Below are 17,414 nucleotides of genomic sequence, written 5' to 3'. Positions count from 1 at the left end.
GTGCTCCACCTTGCTGCTTCAAACAGCTAGCTGAAACTTTTATTATTCAGGAGATCTGCTTGTGTTCCAGTCCCTCCACAAGTGGCCAGCTTCATCCCTTGAGAAGCCCTGGAACCTAAGACTTAAAGCTAACCATAGCCACTTTCCTCATCCTAGTGCTGGCCTATTATACCATAAGCTGCAGAGCAACCATACTCTGTGAGTTTCACATAGAGGAAGAGAGAACAGCTCACCGGACACAGTAAACTGGGTGGACGTTCTACACTCGTCGGCCACAAACACAATCTCTGCCGAGTCCTCCATTTTACAATCTCGGATTATCAAGCTGTACTCTTTGCCGGATGAAGTGATGGCAATTCTGCTGTTGGGCTTCAGTTCTTCCTTGTTCTTTAGCCACCGGAATTTCTGGCACTTGTTTTCCAGCTCCACGCAGAATATCGCTGTGTCATTTATGCTGACTGCAGTCTTCCTTGGCAGTTTCTTGATAATATTCCCTTTGGTGGGGTGGAGATTTTTAAAGAAATTATTTTTAATAATAATAATAATAAAATTAGTGGAACATTTAAATACGAGGACCTAAAAGATATAACATTGCTTAAATCACTTTCTCTAATTCGGAGAGATTTAAAACCCTGTGCACATAAATTACAGAGGTGAATCCTACACAACTATTTCTATTATTACTAACGAAGTGACAGAGGGAGATTTTGTTAGCACGTAGGGAAATCAGAGAAATGTAGTGAATAACCAAGACCACATTGATGTGAGGATTTGCAATTTAAAATACAGGTGAAACTCGAAAAATTAGAATATCGTGGAAAAGTTCTTTTATTTCAGTAATTCAACTTAAAAGGTGAAATTAATATATGGGATTGACTCATGACATGCAAAGTGAGATACGCTTCTACTTCTCAGAGGTCCAATCCTTGTTTTGCTGATTTTCTTGAATATTCTAATTTTCTGAGATTGTTAATTTGGGGTTTTCATAAGCTGTATGCCATGATCAACACAATGATAACACATCAAGGCTTGACATATCTCGCTTTGCGTGCCATGAGTCTATCTCATATATTAGTTTCACCTTTCAAGTTGAATTATGGAAATAAAGGAACTTTTCCACGATATTCTAATTTTTCGAGTTTCATCTGTATATGGAAAATGTTAACTGTGTGCCTTATGTAGTTTATGTCAATAACGCCAATACGGTAGACATATTTGTGTCTTTGTTTCATACATAGGTGCATACACACACACGTCTATATCTTTCACAAACACAGACTAGGTTCATGGTATCAGGTACTACTTCAAAGGTGCTTTGGAAAGCCTGGCCTTATTTCCAGTAATGGGTGAGATTCACCTGCCTCTGTAATGATTGAGCTTTCTTTAAAAGTTCTTAAACTTTCTACACATCTACTCAGAAGCAAGTCCTACTGATTTCAATGGGGCTTACTCACCAGGTAAGTGGATGTAGGATTGGCTTAGGCTTGATTTGTGCTCAAATCACCTAGTTGTAAAGCTAGCCCCACTGCATGGCGAGTTCCCTCCTCCCCCCAGTGGAAATAAAGACACATGACACAGATATTTAAGGTTAGTGGGCTAAATATGGCCACAACTTTATTGGTTACAAGTGATGAGCAGTAGTGGCTTAGGCATTGGTCCTGGAGCAGCTGGAAGCGGCAAAGAGGGAGATCCCCGCCACGCCTGTGTTAAATGGACCATAAAGAAGGCTGATCGCCGAAGAATGGATGCTTTTGAATTATGGTGCTGGAGGAGACTCTTGAGAGTCCCATGGACTGCAAGAAGATCAAACTGATCCATTCTGAAGGAAATCAGCCCTGAGTGCTCACTGGAAGGACAGATCCTGAAGCTGGGGCTCCAGTACTTTGGCCACCTCATGAGAAGAGAAGACTCCCTGGAAAAGACTCTGATGTTGGGAAAGATGGAGGGCACAAGGAGAAGGGGACGACAGAGGACGAGATGGTTGGACCGTGTTCTTGAAGCTACCAGCATGAGTTTGACCAAACTGCGGGAGGCAGTGGACGACAGGAGTGCCTGGTGTGCTCTGGTCCATGGGGTCACAAAGAGGCAGACACGACTAAACAACTAAACAACAACAACAACGACTCTTGCTTGTCAGGGTGCAGGGCATGGAGGGACATCTCTCTCTGTGTGTAGAAAATAACCTACTGTACAAGAGTTAAATTTACATGTGTCCCTCTGTACACTTTTGCCTCTGGCCCCACCCACCACTGGTATGTGGCCCCTGGAAGGCTGCCTAGATCAGAATGCGGCCCATGATGCAGAAAAGTTCCCCCACCTTCCTTTAGAGGAAGGGAGGGATGAAAATGAAATAAATTAACGAAGGTGTGTACTGCGGTTGTCTCTCACTCCAGAACTGAGCAAACTCTCTGTAAGCAACAGCTGGAAGAAGGAGCTGTTCTGTTCTTGCCGTACAGGCCAGTGCATGAAGCAGCCAGCCAAGTCCATGTCTGTTACAGCGGAGAGAGGTAGCAGCTGCTTGCGAAAGTGGCCATGTTGTTCTTGTTTGCGAAGAAGTCTCTGGGGGTAGAAATGCAACGACCATCCTATCAGTTGCTTGCTAAGGCAAGCTGGGTGCGACACAGAAACTATGCAGGCAACTGTACACTGGATTACCCCTCTCCTCTTAATATACTCAGCAAATAGTGCAATCAATATCAAAGCTAGCATTACCAAAAATTGCTTTAGAAGACCCTGCCTGACCTTTGGCTGGAGCAAACAAGCCATTGGCATTAACTTGGGGCTTGCAGGACAGATTGTGCATTTCTTTTTTTAAAAAAAGATATTTATTGGAAATTTTATATAATAAGACAATCTTCACAGAAAAAACAAAAAAGAGGAGAAACAGTAAACATTATCACAGTCAAACAAAAGCATAAGAATACACTAAAAAACATAAAAAGATAGAAAAAAAGAATCTAAAGACAGAAAAATCCAATTTTTAACTTATTGCTTTTATAACCTTCTTTCCTGACTTCCTCACATCTCCCTTTTCTGTGTTCCCCTTTACACAATCATGTTCAGCAGTTCCTTACCCTCTTTCAAATCTTGTTCTATGTTATACATTTCAGCTTATTATGTCTCCAATTTTCCTTTCCTTTTAAGTCCATTTTTGCCTGATTCTTTATAACTTAATCCTTTTATATCATTTTATTTAAGTTTGACATAATGTTATTCTGATTTTCCTTTTCACCCTTATTCCTTTAAAACAATTCTTACATATTCCTTTTAACTATGTCACTAATGCCATATTATCTTTATATCCTGCATCAATTTAACATTCAAACAGTTTACAATGTTTTTGCAAGTAGTCTTTAAACTTCTTCCAGTCCTCTTCCACAAACTCTTCTCCCAGGTCTCAGATTCTGCCAGTCATTTCTGCCAATTCCATGTAGTCTATCACTTGCGTCTGCCATTCTTCCAGAGTGGGCAAATCTTGTGTCTTCCAGTACTTTGCGATGAGTATTCTTGCTGCTGTTGTTGCATACATAAATAAAGTCCTATCCTTCTTTAACACCAATTGGCCGACAATGCCCAGGAGGAAGGCCTCTGGTTTCTTCAGATTGTGCATTTCTGTCCAAAGTTCCCCTGCCTCCCTTCATCCCTCCATTTCCTCAGCTGTATCTTGCACCCAGGGTAGCCAACTTGTGGCCCTTCAGTTGTTGCTGGGCTCCAACCTCCATTGGCCCCGGTCAGCATGCCCAACAGTCAGAGATGGTGGGAGCTTCAACCAAGAAACATCTAGAAAGCCACAAGTTCTCCATCCCTGACCTAAGATGTGGCGTTCCCTACTGCATGCACAAGATGGAAGAACGTCTCTGTTTTAATATAAATAATTAGAAATTACTTGAAAGAAACAAATAGGCCTAGGATTAAACTAAGTTATAATTAAATAAATGGGATTTAGAATGTTAAGAAAAGTGAATAAGATGGACTACAATTGGAAATTGTTTTAGTTTAATAATGATATTGGAAAGCTGTTACTTTTAACTACAAGGAAACTCAGAAGGGAGGGACTTGAGGAAGTCAACCAAGATGTTTAAAAGGTTGGATTTGTAAAGAATTAAGTTTGTTGTTATTGTTTATCTGTTTATTGTTCCTTTTTTCTTTCGTTCATTGATGTATTTTTCTTTTCTTTTTTCTGTTTTTGTGTGTCATTCTGCTCTGTGGTTTTTGTTATAATTGTGGAAAATCTAATTTCTTTTTTTTAAGAATATCTCTGTTTAGAAGAGCCTACATCTCATGAGAGAGGGGGGTGCCCCTTCTAAGATCACAGGTGGGCAACCTGTAGCCTTCTAGGTGCTGCTGGACTCCAGCTCCCACTGGCCCCCATGGGAGCAGCCAACTGCCTGAGATGATGGGGGATGTAATGCAGAAAGATATGGAGTGCCATAAGCTAAGCACCCCACCCTAACAGATTCAGGAGGTACAAAATGCAGTTTATCTGAAGGAGCATCTCCACCTCCATCGTTCTACACGGACATTGAGGTCCAGCACCGAAGGCCTTCTGGCGGTTCCCTCGCTGCGAGAAGCCAAGTTACAGGGAACCAGGCAGAGGGCCTTCTCGGTAGTGGCACCCTCCCTGTGGAACGCCCTCCCACCAGATGTCGAAGAGAACAACAACTACCAGACTTTTTGACGACATCTGAAGGCAGCCCTCTTTAGGGAAGCTTCTAATGTTTGATGCATTACGGTATTTTAATATTTTGTTGGAAGCCGCCCAGAGTGGCTGGGGAAGCCCAGCCAGATGGGCGGGGTATAAATAATAAATGATGATGAAGGTGCAGCAGGTATCCTAGGAGGCTTCACAACTAGACTAGGCCCCACTCCCTTACACACTCTCATCAACACTCCCTGTGCCGTGTTCTAAAGATCATTTGAGAAAAGGCAGCGCAACAACGCACAGGTGTTTGTTAGTCTCCACCTGCAGTCATAGCTAGGGACGTCTGAGAATTTCAAGGGGCATGGAAGTGGAAGCTGCCTGCATTTCCACCTGGCTAATATGTCAGAATCCCGTTTGTTTGTTTGTTTGTTTGTTTGTTTGTTTGTTTGTTTGCTTGCTTGCTTGCTTGCTTGCTTGCTTGCTTGCTTGTTTGCAGTGGGTTAACAGTTGTGAAATGTTGGAAGAACTCCAAAGATCTATCGTTAGAAGCATGGTGTAACTAAGTATTGACACTTATATCAGCAGAAAAACTAGTCAAATTCAGGCACAAATACAAAAGTCTGAAGGGCCATTTAGAGCTGCATTTGGCCCCCAGACTGGAGCACTCTCTACCCATTGTCTGCAGAAGCCAAACCAAGAGCTACCAGGCTCACCACTGCTGCCCTCCTAGTGCTCCACAAATGACCAGCTTTGTACCTCAGGAACTGGCTTATACAGGTCCTGCTCAGCTGCTCGTGCAACAGTGTGACACAGAAGAGCCATAAATCCCTTCCTACGCCCACACAGCATCCGCTTCGTATTCTCTCTCCAAGTGCAAGGCCTGGAAACATTTGGCTAGCCACTCCCAGCATGTAGGATGGTGGAAGTTTTCACATTTCAAAGAGGGGGAGGAGGCATGAGAAGCACTTAATGTGACAAAGTTGACTCTTGAGGGTGCGAAAGGAGAGATAATGGAACAACACACAGCTAGTTTTGCCACTGGAGCACTGTGGGTTCATAATATCACAGAACCATAGAATTGTCGGGCTGGAAGGGATCCCAAAGTTCATCTCATCCCACCCCCTGCAAATCGGGTCCTCCCATAAAGAGGGCACGTATTTCAGTGAGACCTGGAAAACCAACACCCTGTGTTGTGGGTGGGTACTATTTGTCAGCCGCAACACCCGATTCGTAGGTCCCTCGAAGCTGGGTGCAATCTGGCCAATGGGACGCAGTCCAAATGGTTCGAGGGACCTATTTATGCATGTGACCCAGAGCTTCCTCTTTCGGAGCTTGCATTCGGAACACCCACCCACCTCTCCCTGCTTTTAGGGCTTTGCGCTTGACCTTGCTGTGCTGTCATGTGTTGTCTGTTGTTGGGACAGGGGCACAGCAGGAATTTTCCCCACTTGGCTGACTGGCTGGTGTCATTTGGGTTTCGTCTGCCGCATAGCAAATCATCACAACTTGTAAGGTTGCAGATAGGCTCTGGTTCAGGTGATAGGGATGGGAGAACGCTCTCACCATCCCTATGTGAAGGGTATTCCATTAAAGGAATCCAGGGACTCGATGGTTTGGTCAACCCCTGTGAGGGGGTTGTGCCCGTGCCTGAGTCCAGGGGGACATTTGGGTGGCGGAGATAGCCTGTTCCCGGCTTTCCGCTTATCCAGGTGTTCACCCTTGGCTGACCTATGCTGGAACCCTGGGTCAGCGCTACCTGCAACGGTGCAGGGAGCTAGTCGAACCAGAGCCTATGAAACCAGTCACTTTCTGTAATCGATAAAGTTGTGGCCTAAATTCTGCCAAAAACCAAAAGCAAAATTTGAGTCAAGTGTGAATTTATTTAGGGGGGAGGTTACTGGGTCTGAACACACAATGCAGGAATTGCAACACATGGCTCCCCATCCAATTTGAAACCATACTGGACCCTGCTTAGCTTTTCAAATGAGCTAGCAGCTTTATTGGTGCACCACTAGCTCCTTGTTACCACAGTTTTCCATTTTTGTCAAACGCAGTCTACCACTAAGAAGCAGTAAGGTTTCCATCTAAAAGCTCATTCAGACATGGGCATTCATCACTAAAAAAGCCAATGCAATTCTGGGCTGCATCAATAGGAGTATAGCATCTAGATCAAGGGAAGTAATAGTGCCACTGTATTCTGCTCTGGTCAGACCTCACCTGGAGTACTGTGTCCAGTTCTGGGCACCACAGTTCAAGAAGGACACTGACAAACTGGAACGTGTCCAGAGGAGGGCAACCAAAATGGTCAAAGGCCTGGAAACGATGCCCTATGAGGAACGGCTAAGGGAGCTGGGCATGTTTAGCCTGGAGAAGAGGAGGTTAAGGGGTGATATGATAGCCATGTTCAAATATATAAAAGGATGTCACATAGAGGAGGGAGAAAGGTTGTTTTCTGCTGCTCCAGAGAAGCGGACACGGAGCAATGGATCCAAACTACAAGAAAGAAGATTCCACCTAAACATTAGGAAGAACTTCCTGACAGTACGAGCTGTTCGACAGTGGAATTTGCTGCCAAGGAGTGTGGTGGAGTCTCCTACTTTGGAGGTCTTTAAGCAGAGGCTTGACAACCATATGTCAGGAGTGCTCTGATGGTGTTTCCTGCTTGGCAGGGGGTTGGACTCGATGGCCCTTGTGGTCTCTTCCAACTCTATGATTCTATGATTCTATGATTCTATGATCACTTGATAGCTCTTGACGGCTCTTATCTGAATGTGTGTGAATAGATTTCTTTAAAGTGTTGTGTCTGTGGGGATCGTAAAGGTAAAGGTAAAGGTACCCCTGATCGTTAGGTCCAGTCACAGACGACTCTGGGGTTGCGCGCTCATCTCACTCTAAAGGCTGAGGGAGCTGGCCTTTGTCCGCAGATAGCTTCCAGGTCATGTGGCCAGCATGACTAAGCCACTTCTGGCGAACCAGAGCAGCACACAGAAATGCCGCTTACCTTCCCGCCAGAGTGGTACCTATTTATCTACTTGCAGATTGACGTGCTTTCGAACTGCTAGGTGGGCAGGAGCAGGGACCAAGCAATGGGAGTTCACCCGTCGCAGGGATTCAAACCACTGACCTTCTGATCGGCAAGCCCTAGGCTTAGTGGTTTTTAGACCACAGCGCCACCCGCGTCGTAGGGGATATCAAATGTGATTGCAAACACTAGACCGGTTATGGCAATGCACGATAGCAGAAACCCATATTCACTCTTAAAATGAGGGGCCATTCAGATAAATCATGGGAAACAAATTTGAATAAATTATCAGCAGCAAAACAAATATGAAAGGCAGGATGCCACAAGATAATAGTTTGGAATAGCATGGGGGTTATTCTTTAGATTCTGGAATAAGACATACTGAAATAAGACAGAATAATAATATCTGAGCTGAACGCATTGTGCTTATTCAGAGAGTGCAAGAGTGCTCAGAGCTATCTTAAAATTAGGGAATATAAATTGAAAACTAAAAAGGGGGATTAGCGTTTCATAACCAAATACAATCTGAAGGCAGAACGTTACATGTCATGTGTGTTACAACCCTCAAGGGCGCTTGAAACAGGCAAATGTGCTTGGGGAGAGGGTGATTTCACTGGAGAAAGGGGGAGATTAACCCTTTCCCTGCTGCTGCTTCCTCTTTACAAGCTGCAGCTTCTCTTGCAAGATTCAGCCTGTGTGAAATGAGATGAACATGTATTTCATACCTTGCAGCTGGGGAAGGCGGGGCAGAGTTACCCACCACACAGAGAGACTTCTTCTCTACTTCAGTTTCTGTGGTGCAAGGCACACCCTCTCAAAATGTTTTGGTTTGAGAAAGCTTTCCCTGAGGTGTGACCAAGTCATTTTTTAAAAAATCTTAACTGTACACCTGTAGGAATGGTTTAAATATTTTTTTAGAATTTGTAGAAATGATTTTAATTGTTTTCAGAATTCACATTATTTGCAGTGTGTGTGCGTGTGTGTGTGTGTATACACTGCTTTGATGGCCACAGGCTGTTTAGGAATTTGCAAAATAAATAAATAAATAAATAAATAAAAGTGCATTTGCCTATCAGAAGTGCTCCCTGGGGTTTTATTATGTATGTACATGTTATTGCATGTCTTCAACCTGCAGGATGCAATGTGTTTGTAAGGCATACCCTCCAACATCTCTCCAATGAAAATAGAGACATCCTAAGGAAAAGTGGGACATTCCAGAATCAAATCAGAAACTGGGGCGGCTTCTCTAAATCAGTGATGTCCCTGGAAAACAGGGACACTTGGAGGGTCTGTTGCTTTTCCACACGGGCCTTCTTCACAAAAACTTCTGACTCCTTATTGCCAACTCTTCTCAACTATGAATGTTCTTAGATGGTTTGTAGACCATCCTCCTTTGGGATGAAGGGCAGGATATAAATTTAAACAAATCATGAATGAGTGCTGCCAGATTCACAACTTGCATTAGAACAGGCACCCCCAACCTGCGGCCCTCCAGATGTTTTGGACTACAATTCCCATCATCCCTGACCACTGGTCCTGTTAGCTAGGGATTGTGGGAGTTGTAGGCCAAAACATCTGGAGGGCCGCAGGTTGGGGATGCCTGCATTAGAAGCTCCCTAAGGAAAAATGCATTTCATGTGCTTCATTTTCACTTACCTTGGACACTTAATTCTGCAATGGTTCTGCTTCCCTCTTTCATTTCGCATATATAGACAGCATCGTCATCCATGGTAACGTTCTGGACTGTAAGCTTCCGATACGTGCCTTCTTCCTCAATGTTGTACTTTTGGCTCTGCTGCAGCTTTGTCTCCTCTTTGAACCAGGTGGTTTCTGTGCTGGGAATGGGCACCTCACACTGGAAGGAAGCAGATTCCTTCTCACGAACTTCCAGGTCTCTAAGTTTCATCTTGAAAGGTATTCTCGGTTCTTGGGAACAAGAAAAAGAAGCAATAAGTATGGGAACACAAGAGCATAACAGAGCCAGGTAAGGATTGCTCTGAATACACTATGATGAAATAGTTAACAACAGGAGACCTTGGGCCCAGGAGCTGAATGTGGCCCTCCAAGCCTCTCTATGTGGCCCTTACGATGCTCCCAAGGCCACACACTCTCTCCTATCATGTTCCTCCAAGCCCTGCTTTGTGTCCTCTTTGAGTGTTTTTGCCTGGCTGGACTGTGTCCCTGAACCCTGATAATGCATTTTGCTTGGGACTTTTTACCATATTTGGTGGGACTGCAGTAAAATCAAAATGTTTTGGGAAATGATATACAATGAGCTAAAGAAAATGTTCCATTTAACCTTTGTGAAAAAGCCTGAAGCTTTCTTATTAGGGATCGTGGGAAAAGACCTGCCAAAGAAACTAAAAAATATCTTTATGTATGTGACAACGGCGGCAAGAGTCTTAACAGCACACGGATGGAAGAATGAGGAAATCCCGACGAAAGAACTGTGGCAAGAAAAACTGATGGACTAGGCGGAATTGGCGGAATCAACACACAAATTACGTGACAAGGATAACTGTGACTTTAAAGAAGAATGGGAACCTTTTACGAAGTATTTAAAGAAGCAACAAAATGAACTGGACTCCTTGTCAGGTTTTGAATAAACATTCACAAACCGTTTATTGTAATATATAGATAGACAACTTGAGGATCTTTACAATTTTATAACATGCAGATAGAAATATGTGTTGAGAAACCAGAGAAAGGAGCTGAGGGAAGTCCGAGAGTGGGAGGTTGGGTTTTTTTGTTTAGAGGAGGGGGGGAAATAGAGGGGGGGAATAAAAATAATGTGGACGATGTATTTTTGATAAAACCATTGTACTGAAATTTCCAATAAAAACAATATTTAAAAATAATGCATTTTCCTTGCCGAGATGGAGTAAGGAGATTGTGTGCAGATATCAGCCTATTGCAGAAAGGTAAGATTTGCATTTCTTTCGCCATTCGTTTTTGCTTCTGGTCCTGCCCACCAGTGAGATGCGGCCCCTGCAGAAGCTTGTCCAGAAGGGAGTGTGGCCCTCAGGTTGAAACCTCACCCCTGGTTCATAACATACAGCCTGATTCTGTAAACTGATGCAGCGCCTTTTTAGAAATGTTATGCCAATGTACAGCAAGCTAGTAAAGGTAAAGGGACCCCTGACCATTAGGTCCAGTCGTGGCCGACTCTGGGGTTGCGGCGCTCATCTCGCTTTATTGGCCAAGGGAGCTGGCGTACAGCTTCCAGGTCATGTGGCCAGCATGACTAAGCCGCTTCTGGCGAAACCAGAGCAGCACACGGAAACGCCGTTTACCTTCCCGCCAGAGTGGTACCTATTTATCTACTTGCACTTTGACATGCTTTCGAACTGCTAGATGGGCAGGTGCAGGGACCGAGCAACGGGAGCTCACCCTGTCGCAGGGATTTGAACCGCCGACCTTCTGATCGGCAAGCCCTAGGCTCTGTGGTTTAGACCACAGTTCCACTCGCGTCCCTAACAAGCTAGTACTGGACCACAACAAACATGGCATTTGGCTAAGGCAGCCTCCTCACCAACACTATTTTTATTTCATTATTGTTACATAGATATCCCACCTTTCCTGCAGGGAGTTGATGGTTCTCCCGTTCCTCCCTTTCCATGTTATCCTCGCAACCGCCTTATGAGGTCAGTTAGGCTGAGAATTGGTGACTAGCCCAAGGTCAGCAGTGAGCTTCATGGCCAAGTGGAGATTTAGACCACATCCTAATCCAGCACTCCTACCACTGTGCTACACTGCCTCCTAGTTATCACCAGCTCCTCCTGCTCCTCTTTTCCATATCATTGCTACCACCTGCTTGTTTGCCAGACAGAGAGCCAATGAGCAAGAAGGCAAAGGCATCTTCCACTCCTCACCACCACCTTCTTCTTTGGCGATCCCTCGTAGCCGAGTAAGATTGTCTTCCATAAACATGGTCTTAACAGTGAGTCCGTAATGACTGTGGAGGACAATTCTGGATCCACAGGTCCTTCCACAGTGGGGACTTTGGTTTCCAGGTGGGAGTTGATCACGGTGTGGATTTGCCAAGCATGCCTTCCTCTTAGCCCGTTTCTCCCTTGCGTCCTGAGTTCGAGTGTCTTCAAAGCCCATGACACCTTCAGTAAAGGCTGTTCTCCAACTGGAGCGCTTGCAGGCCAGTGTTTCCCAGTTGTTGATGTTTATACTACTTTTTAAAGATTTGCCTTGAGAGCCTTTAAACCTCTTTTGTTGACCACCAGCATTACACTTTCCATTTTTAAGTTCGGAATAGAGAAATTGCTTTGGAAGACAATAATCAGGCATCCGCAAAACATGACCAGTCCAACGAAGTTGGTGTTGAAGAATCATTGCTTCCACACTGGTGATCTTTGCTTCTTCCAGTACACTGATATTAGTTTGCCTGTCTTCCCAAGTGATATGTAAGATTTTTCAGAGACACCATTGATGGAAACTTTCGAGGAGTTGGAGGTGGCATTTATAAGTGGTCCATGTTTCACAAGCATATAGTAAGGTTGGTAGTACAATAGCTTTGTAAACAAGCATTTTGGTTTCCCTGCGAATGTCCCGGTCCTCAAACACTCTGCACTTCAATCGGGAGAAAGCCGCACTCGCAGAGTTCAGGTGATGCTGGATTTCAGCATCAGTGTTGACCCTTGTGGAAAAATAACTGCCTAGGTAGGAGAAATAAAAAAATTCCTTCCAGTAGCACCTTAAAGACCAACTAAGTTAGTTCTTGGTATGAGCTTTCGTGTGCATGCACACTTCTGTGTATCTGAAGAAGTGTGCATGCACACGAAAGCTCATACCAAGAACTAACTTAGTTGGTCTTTAAGGTGCTACTGGAAGGAATTTTTTTATTTTGACTATGGCAGACCAACACAGCTACCTATCTGTAGGTAGGAGAAGTGATTGACATTTTTCAACGTTACACTATTGAGTTGTATTTGTGGCGCTGCAGAGGGGTTGTTTTGTACTTGTTGGTGCAGCACTTTGGTTGTTTGGATGTTGAGCGACAGGCCAAGCTTTCCGTAAGCTTCTGTGAAGATAGGGTGGTTTGGAGGTCATCCTCTGAGCGTGCACACACTACGTTGTCATGGTGGATGAACAAGCAGACTGCAAACTCATACAGATAATCAACTGAGGCTGCATCTGCACTACGCATTTAAAGCATTATGGTACCACTTTAAACAGTCATGGTTTCCCCCACGAATTCTGAGAACTTCAGTTAAAGGTCCTGAGGGGTTGTTAGAAGACTCCTGTTACCCTCACAGAACTACAATTCCCACAGTTCTCTAGGAAGCAGGATAGACTGGTAAACCATTCTGGAAAGTGTAGCTTGGCTGTAAAAGGTATCGTGTGTATGAAGCCTCAGTGTCAACTTGCAGTTCCACTTCTTTGGGGTTTATTATCTCTCCCCCCACCCCCGATTTCCTCCTCCTGAATGTTTAAAGGTCAGAAGCGAGATGTGCCACTCCTGATGCCCTCCAAGAGGGTTGGTAGTGGGCGTGAAGGTTACAAATCATTGCCAGCTGCATGACAAGAACACCTGTTTGGAACAGCACACAGTACAGCCAGCATGACAAATGACATTCCTTTGTTCTTCCCTCTGTTTGGAATACTTTGAGTATTCAAACAGTCGGTTACTTCAGAGAAGAATGCGCTGCATTCAAAATCAAGGCTTGGTCTACACATCCCCAGAAGATCATGTGGTACCGTCATCCTGGAACAGGACCGCTTGAAACTTCTTGGCAGATCGCATCCCTGAATGCTTTCCTACAGAAAATGCCCTTGCATGTGGAAAAATACGTTCTCCTAAGATACATGCCCTGCAAACATGGCTCAACTGAACTAGTGGTGCCAAAGCCCTTCCTCTCCACATCACTGGATTCCTGTAACTAAAGTATACTGTTGTTTTTCTTTCAGAGATCTACTGTAGCTTGCACACCTAGAAATATAATTTGCCTGTTCTGTGACTCCCCGATATTTTTTCCCCTGATGCCATATGAGGAACGGCTAAGGGAGCTGGGCATGTTTAGCCTGGAGAAGAGGAGGTTAAGGGGTGATATGATAGCCATGTTCAAATATATAAAAGGATGTCATATAGAGGAGGGAGAAAGGTTGTTTTCTGCTGCTCCAGAGAAGCGGACACGGAGCAATGGATCCAAACTACAAGAAAGAAGATTCCACCTAAACATTAGGAAGAACTTCCTGACAGTAAGAGCTGTTCGACAGTGGAATTTGCTGCCAAGGAATGTGGTGGAGTCTCCTTCTTTGGAGGTCTTTAAGCAGAGGCTTGACAACCATATCTCAGGAGTGCTCTGATGGTGTTTCCTGCTTGGCAGGGGGTTGGACTCGATGGCCCTTGTGGTCTCTTCCAACTCTATGATTCTATGATTCCCCTTCTCCACCAAGGCTAAACACTTTACCGTAAGAACCAACAAAACCATATCAATTTATCATACAAAACTGAACTAGCTCACGCATCTGGGAGAAAATTAGTTTGCAACTTTTGCCTATGGAAGTCTTGCTTTCCACAGGCTTGCAGTTAAAATATATATATTATTATGGTTTGGAATTTGATGGCACCCCAGTTGTGGGTCTTCTTCCACTTGGAGGCCTAAGTGACCACAACATTGGTGGAGTTTTGCTGCAAAGTGGAAACCCATCTGTCTTCTAGAGGCCTTGGAGGTCATCTCTGATCTTGCTTGCGTCTCTTTTCGTACTGGAACTCAAGTTGTTACTGATTATTGTTGTTCTTGTTATATGTTCATTTCATATTTTATGGATTCTGTTTTTATTGTTGCTTACTTTATGTTAACAGCTTTGGACTCATTTTTGACAGAAAGCAGTATATGAAAAAAACTTAAAAGCAAGCAAGTAAATAAAGTAGGGGCAATTTCTTCCAGTGGAGAGCTAAGCACTCCCAGAACCCACAGTATTCAATTTGCTAATGGATTCCAGCAGTGGCTTCATGCTGGAGGCACCCTTTAAAAACTTTTTTTGTTGAACTGGAGAGGCTGAAATGTTTCCCTACTGAATTCTTCACATTTTTAATACCTGGTTTGTGTCAACTGGTTCTCTTACACAATGAACAACATCTAACAATGCATATTCCTGCTAGTTAGCATGTGAAGGCGTTAGGACCATAGAGCTGTATTGCTGATAGGCAGAGTCAGACGATATAAATGTAATTGGTAGAGAAGGCCCAAGGATGCTGGTTTGCAGAATGATGGTGGTGCTGGAAAGTTGCCTGTTAACCTCCCATATGTAATCCAACTAGCACATGACGATGACAGCTCCTCCTTTGTAAATCTCTTTGACTGTGATGTCAAAACTGTTTCTGGAGGTAGATGGCATTATGTTCTGCGTGGTTAAGATTATAAAAGCAAGCAGTGCTGTTTGTTGACAATGATCTCGGCACAAGGACAGAAGCACTCTAGGCAAAAGTCCAACCTTGTACACCAGCCATCAGGAGGGATCCATGCAGAATTTATCTCTTGGAAGCACTGTGAGGAATGCTATTGAGTGTTGTTGCACTCTTTAATCGGGTGGTGGGTCATAAACTAAGTTTTGGATCATAAACGATAGGGAAAATCTTCCAGGTTGCCAAAACCCACATCATATTTTTGAAATTCTTGTGGATCAAATAGAGAACTGAGTTCTTGCCAGGTTTAGGGTGCTTTATAAACTGGGCAAAGCACTGGTGCAATTGAGGAGAAGAAAGATATCATGTTTCCCCCAAAAGCAGACTTGGGTGGAGTGAGGATAGTTTTAATTATGGAAAGGCGGCATACAGATAAAATGGCGGTGCTAGTGATGATCAAATCACTCCATTTGAACAAATCAATTATTCCTTCAATCTCTATTCATTTAACTTAGTAAAGGTAAAGGGACCCCTGACCATTAGGTCCAGTTATGACCGACTCTGGGGTTGCGGCGCTCATCTCGCTTTATTGGCCGAGGGAGCCGGCGTACAGCTTCCGGGTCGTGTGGCCAGCATGACTAAGCCGCTTCTGGCAAACCAGAGCAGCGCACGGAAACGCCGTTTTCCTTCCCGCCGGAGTGGTACCTATTTATCTACTTGCACTTTGATGAGCTTTCGAACTGCTAGGTTGGCAGAAGCAGAGACCAAGCAACAGGAGCTCACCCTGTCACAGGGATTCGAACCGCCGACCTTCTGATCAGCAAGTCCTAGGCTTTGTGGTTTAACCCACAGCGCCACCCGTGTCCCCATTCATTTAACTTACAGTCCACCTATTTCCAAAGTAGCTGAGCGTTTGATTTAAAGGAATGGCATCAAAACATTACATGTTATAAAACTACTTTGACTTTTGTAAGCTATTGAAACACATTTTCAGCATTTGAAACTGGCCGGAGGCACTCCCACCTTCCCCATTTTTCCAGTTTGTGATAGCCTCACAACCTATGCCAGGGGACAGCAAACTTTTTCAGCAGGGGGCCGGTCCACTGTCCCTCAGACCTTGTGGGGGGCCAGACTATATGGGGGGCGGTGAATGAATTCCTAAGCCCCACAAATAACCCAGAGATGCATTTCAAATAAAAGGACACATTCTACTCATGTAAAAGCACGCTGATTCACGGACCATCCTCAGGCCAAATTCAGAAGGCAATTGGGCCAGATCTGGCCCCCAGGCCTTAGTTTGCCTACCCATGACTTATGCACACACTGTTTCCAGATTTCTAAGCTGTGCAATACGAAACCAGGTTACATGGCCACTGTTTTTGACTTGAGCTTCACATTCCCATCTTTGCTAAAATAACCACGTTCGTTACGCCAGTCCTGTCAGCCCTTTGCTGCACTTTCTCACAGCTGCTGAGATCTATCCTAAATGAAAGGCAGGATATTTTATTTCTCTCTCACCCGAAGGGAAACTTCATTGCCAGTGGAAAGACCCCAACCTTTCCAACCTACAGCCAACTCCTGCCATTAACACCCCTATTTCTGCTGAGGCTTTTGAAAGTTACCTTCAGATGTGGGAAAATATTTAAGGCCGGTGACGGTGCTGAAGGGACATGCCGCAATCGCTTGTAGACCTATACTTGTGTGTTGTGGGTTAGTGGTTTTCATTAAACTATCATGCTTTTTGGGGTACTACAATATTTTAAAGGGGTTCCTAGGATATACAGTAGCTCAGGCCTCATCCAGGCTTCCTTTTGTGCCACATTCCTAGACACAGGTCTGGGATTTAAAGCCCTGTGTGTGAGTGATTTGTTTTGTTTTTGTCTCAGCCCTTTTCCTGAGAAAAGTTGCATTTTATTGCTGAATCACAGCAAATGGCAGCTGAGTTTTCTGCAGATTGCCATTTGCTCCAATTCAGCAGTAAAGTGTGGTTTTCCCAGAGAGAGCACCAGGACCCAAAAAACCCCCACATGTTTGGACATGGGGCTTTAAATCCAGGACCTGTGCGTGGAAATCATGGTGCTACAGGAAATCTTGATGAGCCTTATGTGGCAAAGTATCTGCATCACATGCAAAGGTCCCAAGTTCAGTCCTCTGTAGATAGGTCCTGTATACCTAAAGGAGCGTCTCCACCCCCATTGTTCTGCCCGGACACTGAGGTCCAGTGCCGAGGGCCTTCTGGCGGTTCCCTCACTGCGAGAAGCCAAGTTACAGCGAACTAGGCAGAGGGCCTTCTTGGTAGTGGCACCCTCCCTGTGGAATGCCCTCCCACCAGATGTCAAAGAGAAAAACAACAACCAGACTTTTAGAAGACATCTGAAGGCAGCCCTGGT

At 44.5% G+C, this 17,414-nt stretch overlaps 1 protein-coding gene across 50 annotated transcripts in view; it reads right to left on the bottom strand.

Moving 5' to 3' along the window:
- Positions 1-17,414, bottom strand: part of OBSCN (obscurin, cytoskeletal calmodulin and titin-interacting RhoGEF) — a 281,685-nt gene that overhangs the window by 244,150 nt on the left and 20,121 nt on the right. For all 50 annotated transcript variants that reach the window (XM_083466412.1, XM_083466407.1, XM_083466411.1 and 47 more), the window contains exons 3-4: positions 9,321-9,590; positions 234-494 (exon numbers count right to left, since the gene is read on the bottom strand). In XM_083466412.1, coding sequence (XP_083322538.1) covers positions 234-494; positions 9,321-9,590 — 531 coding nt within the window. The remainder of the gene's footprint in view (positions 1-233; positions 495-9,320; positions 9,591-17,414) is intronic.

This window comes from Podarcis liolepis (genome assembly GCF_965112155.1).
Source record: "Podarcis liolepis genome assembly, chromosome: 12".
Taxonomy (NCBI): Eukaryota; Metazoa; Chordata; class Lepidosauria; order Squamata; family Lacertidae; genus Podarcis; species Podarcis liolepis.
Note: the sequence above shows the minus strand (reverse complement) of the source record. Positions and strands in the feature narration are given on the sequence as shown.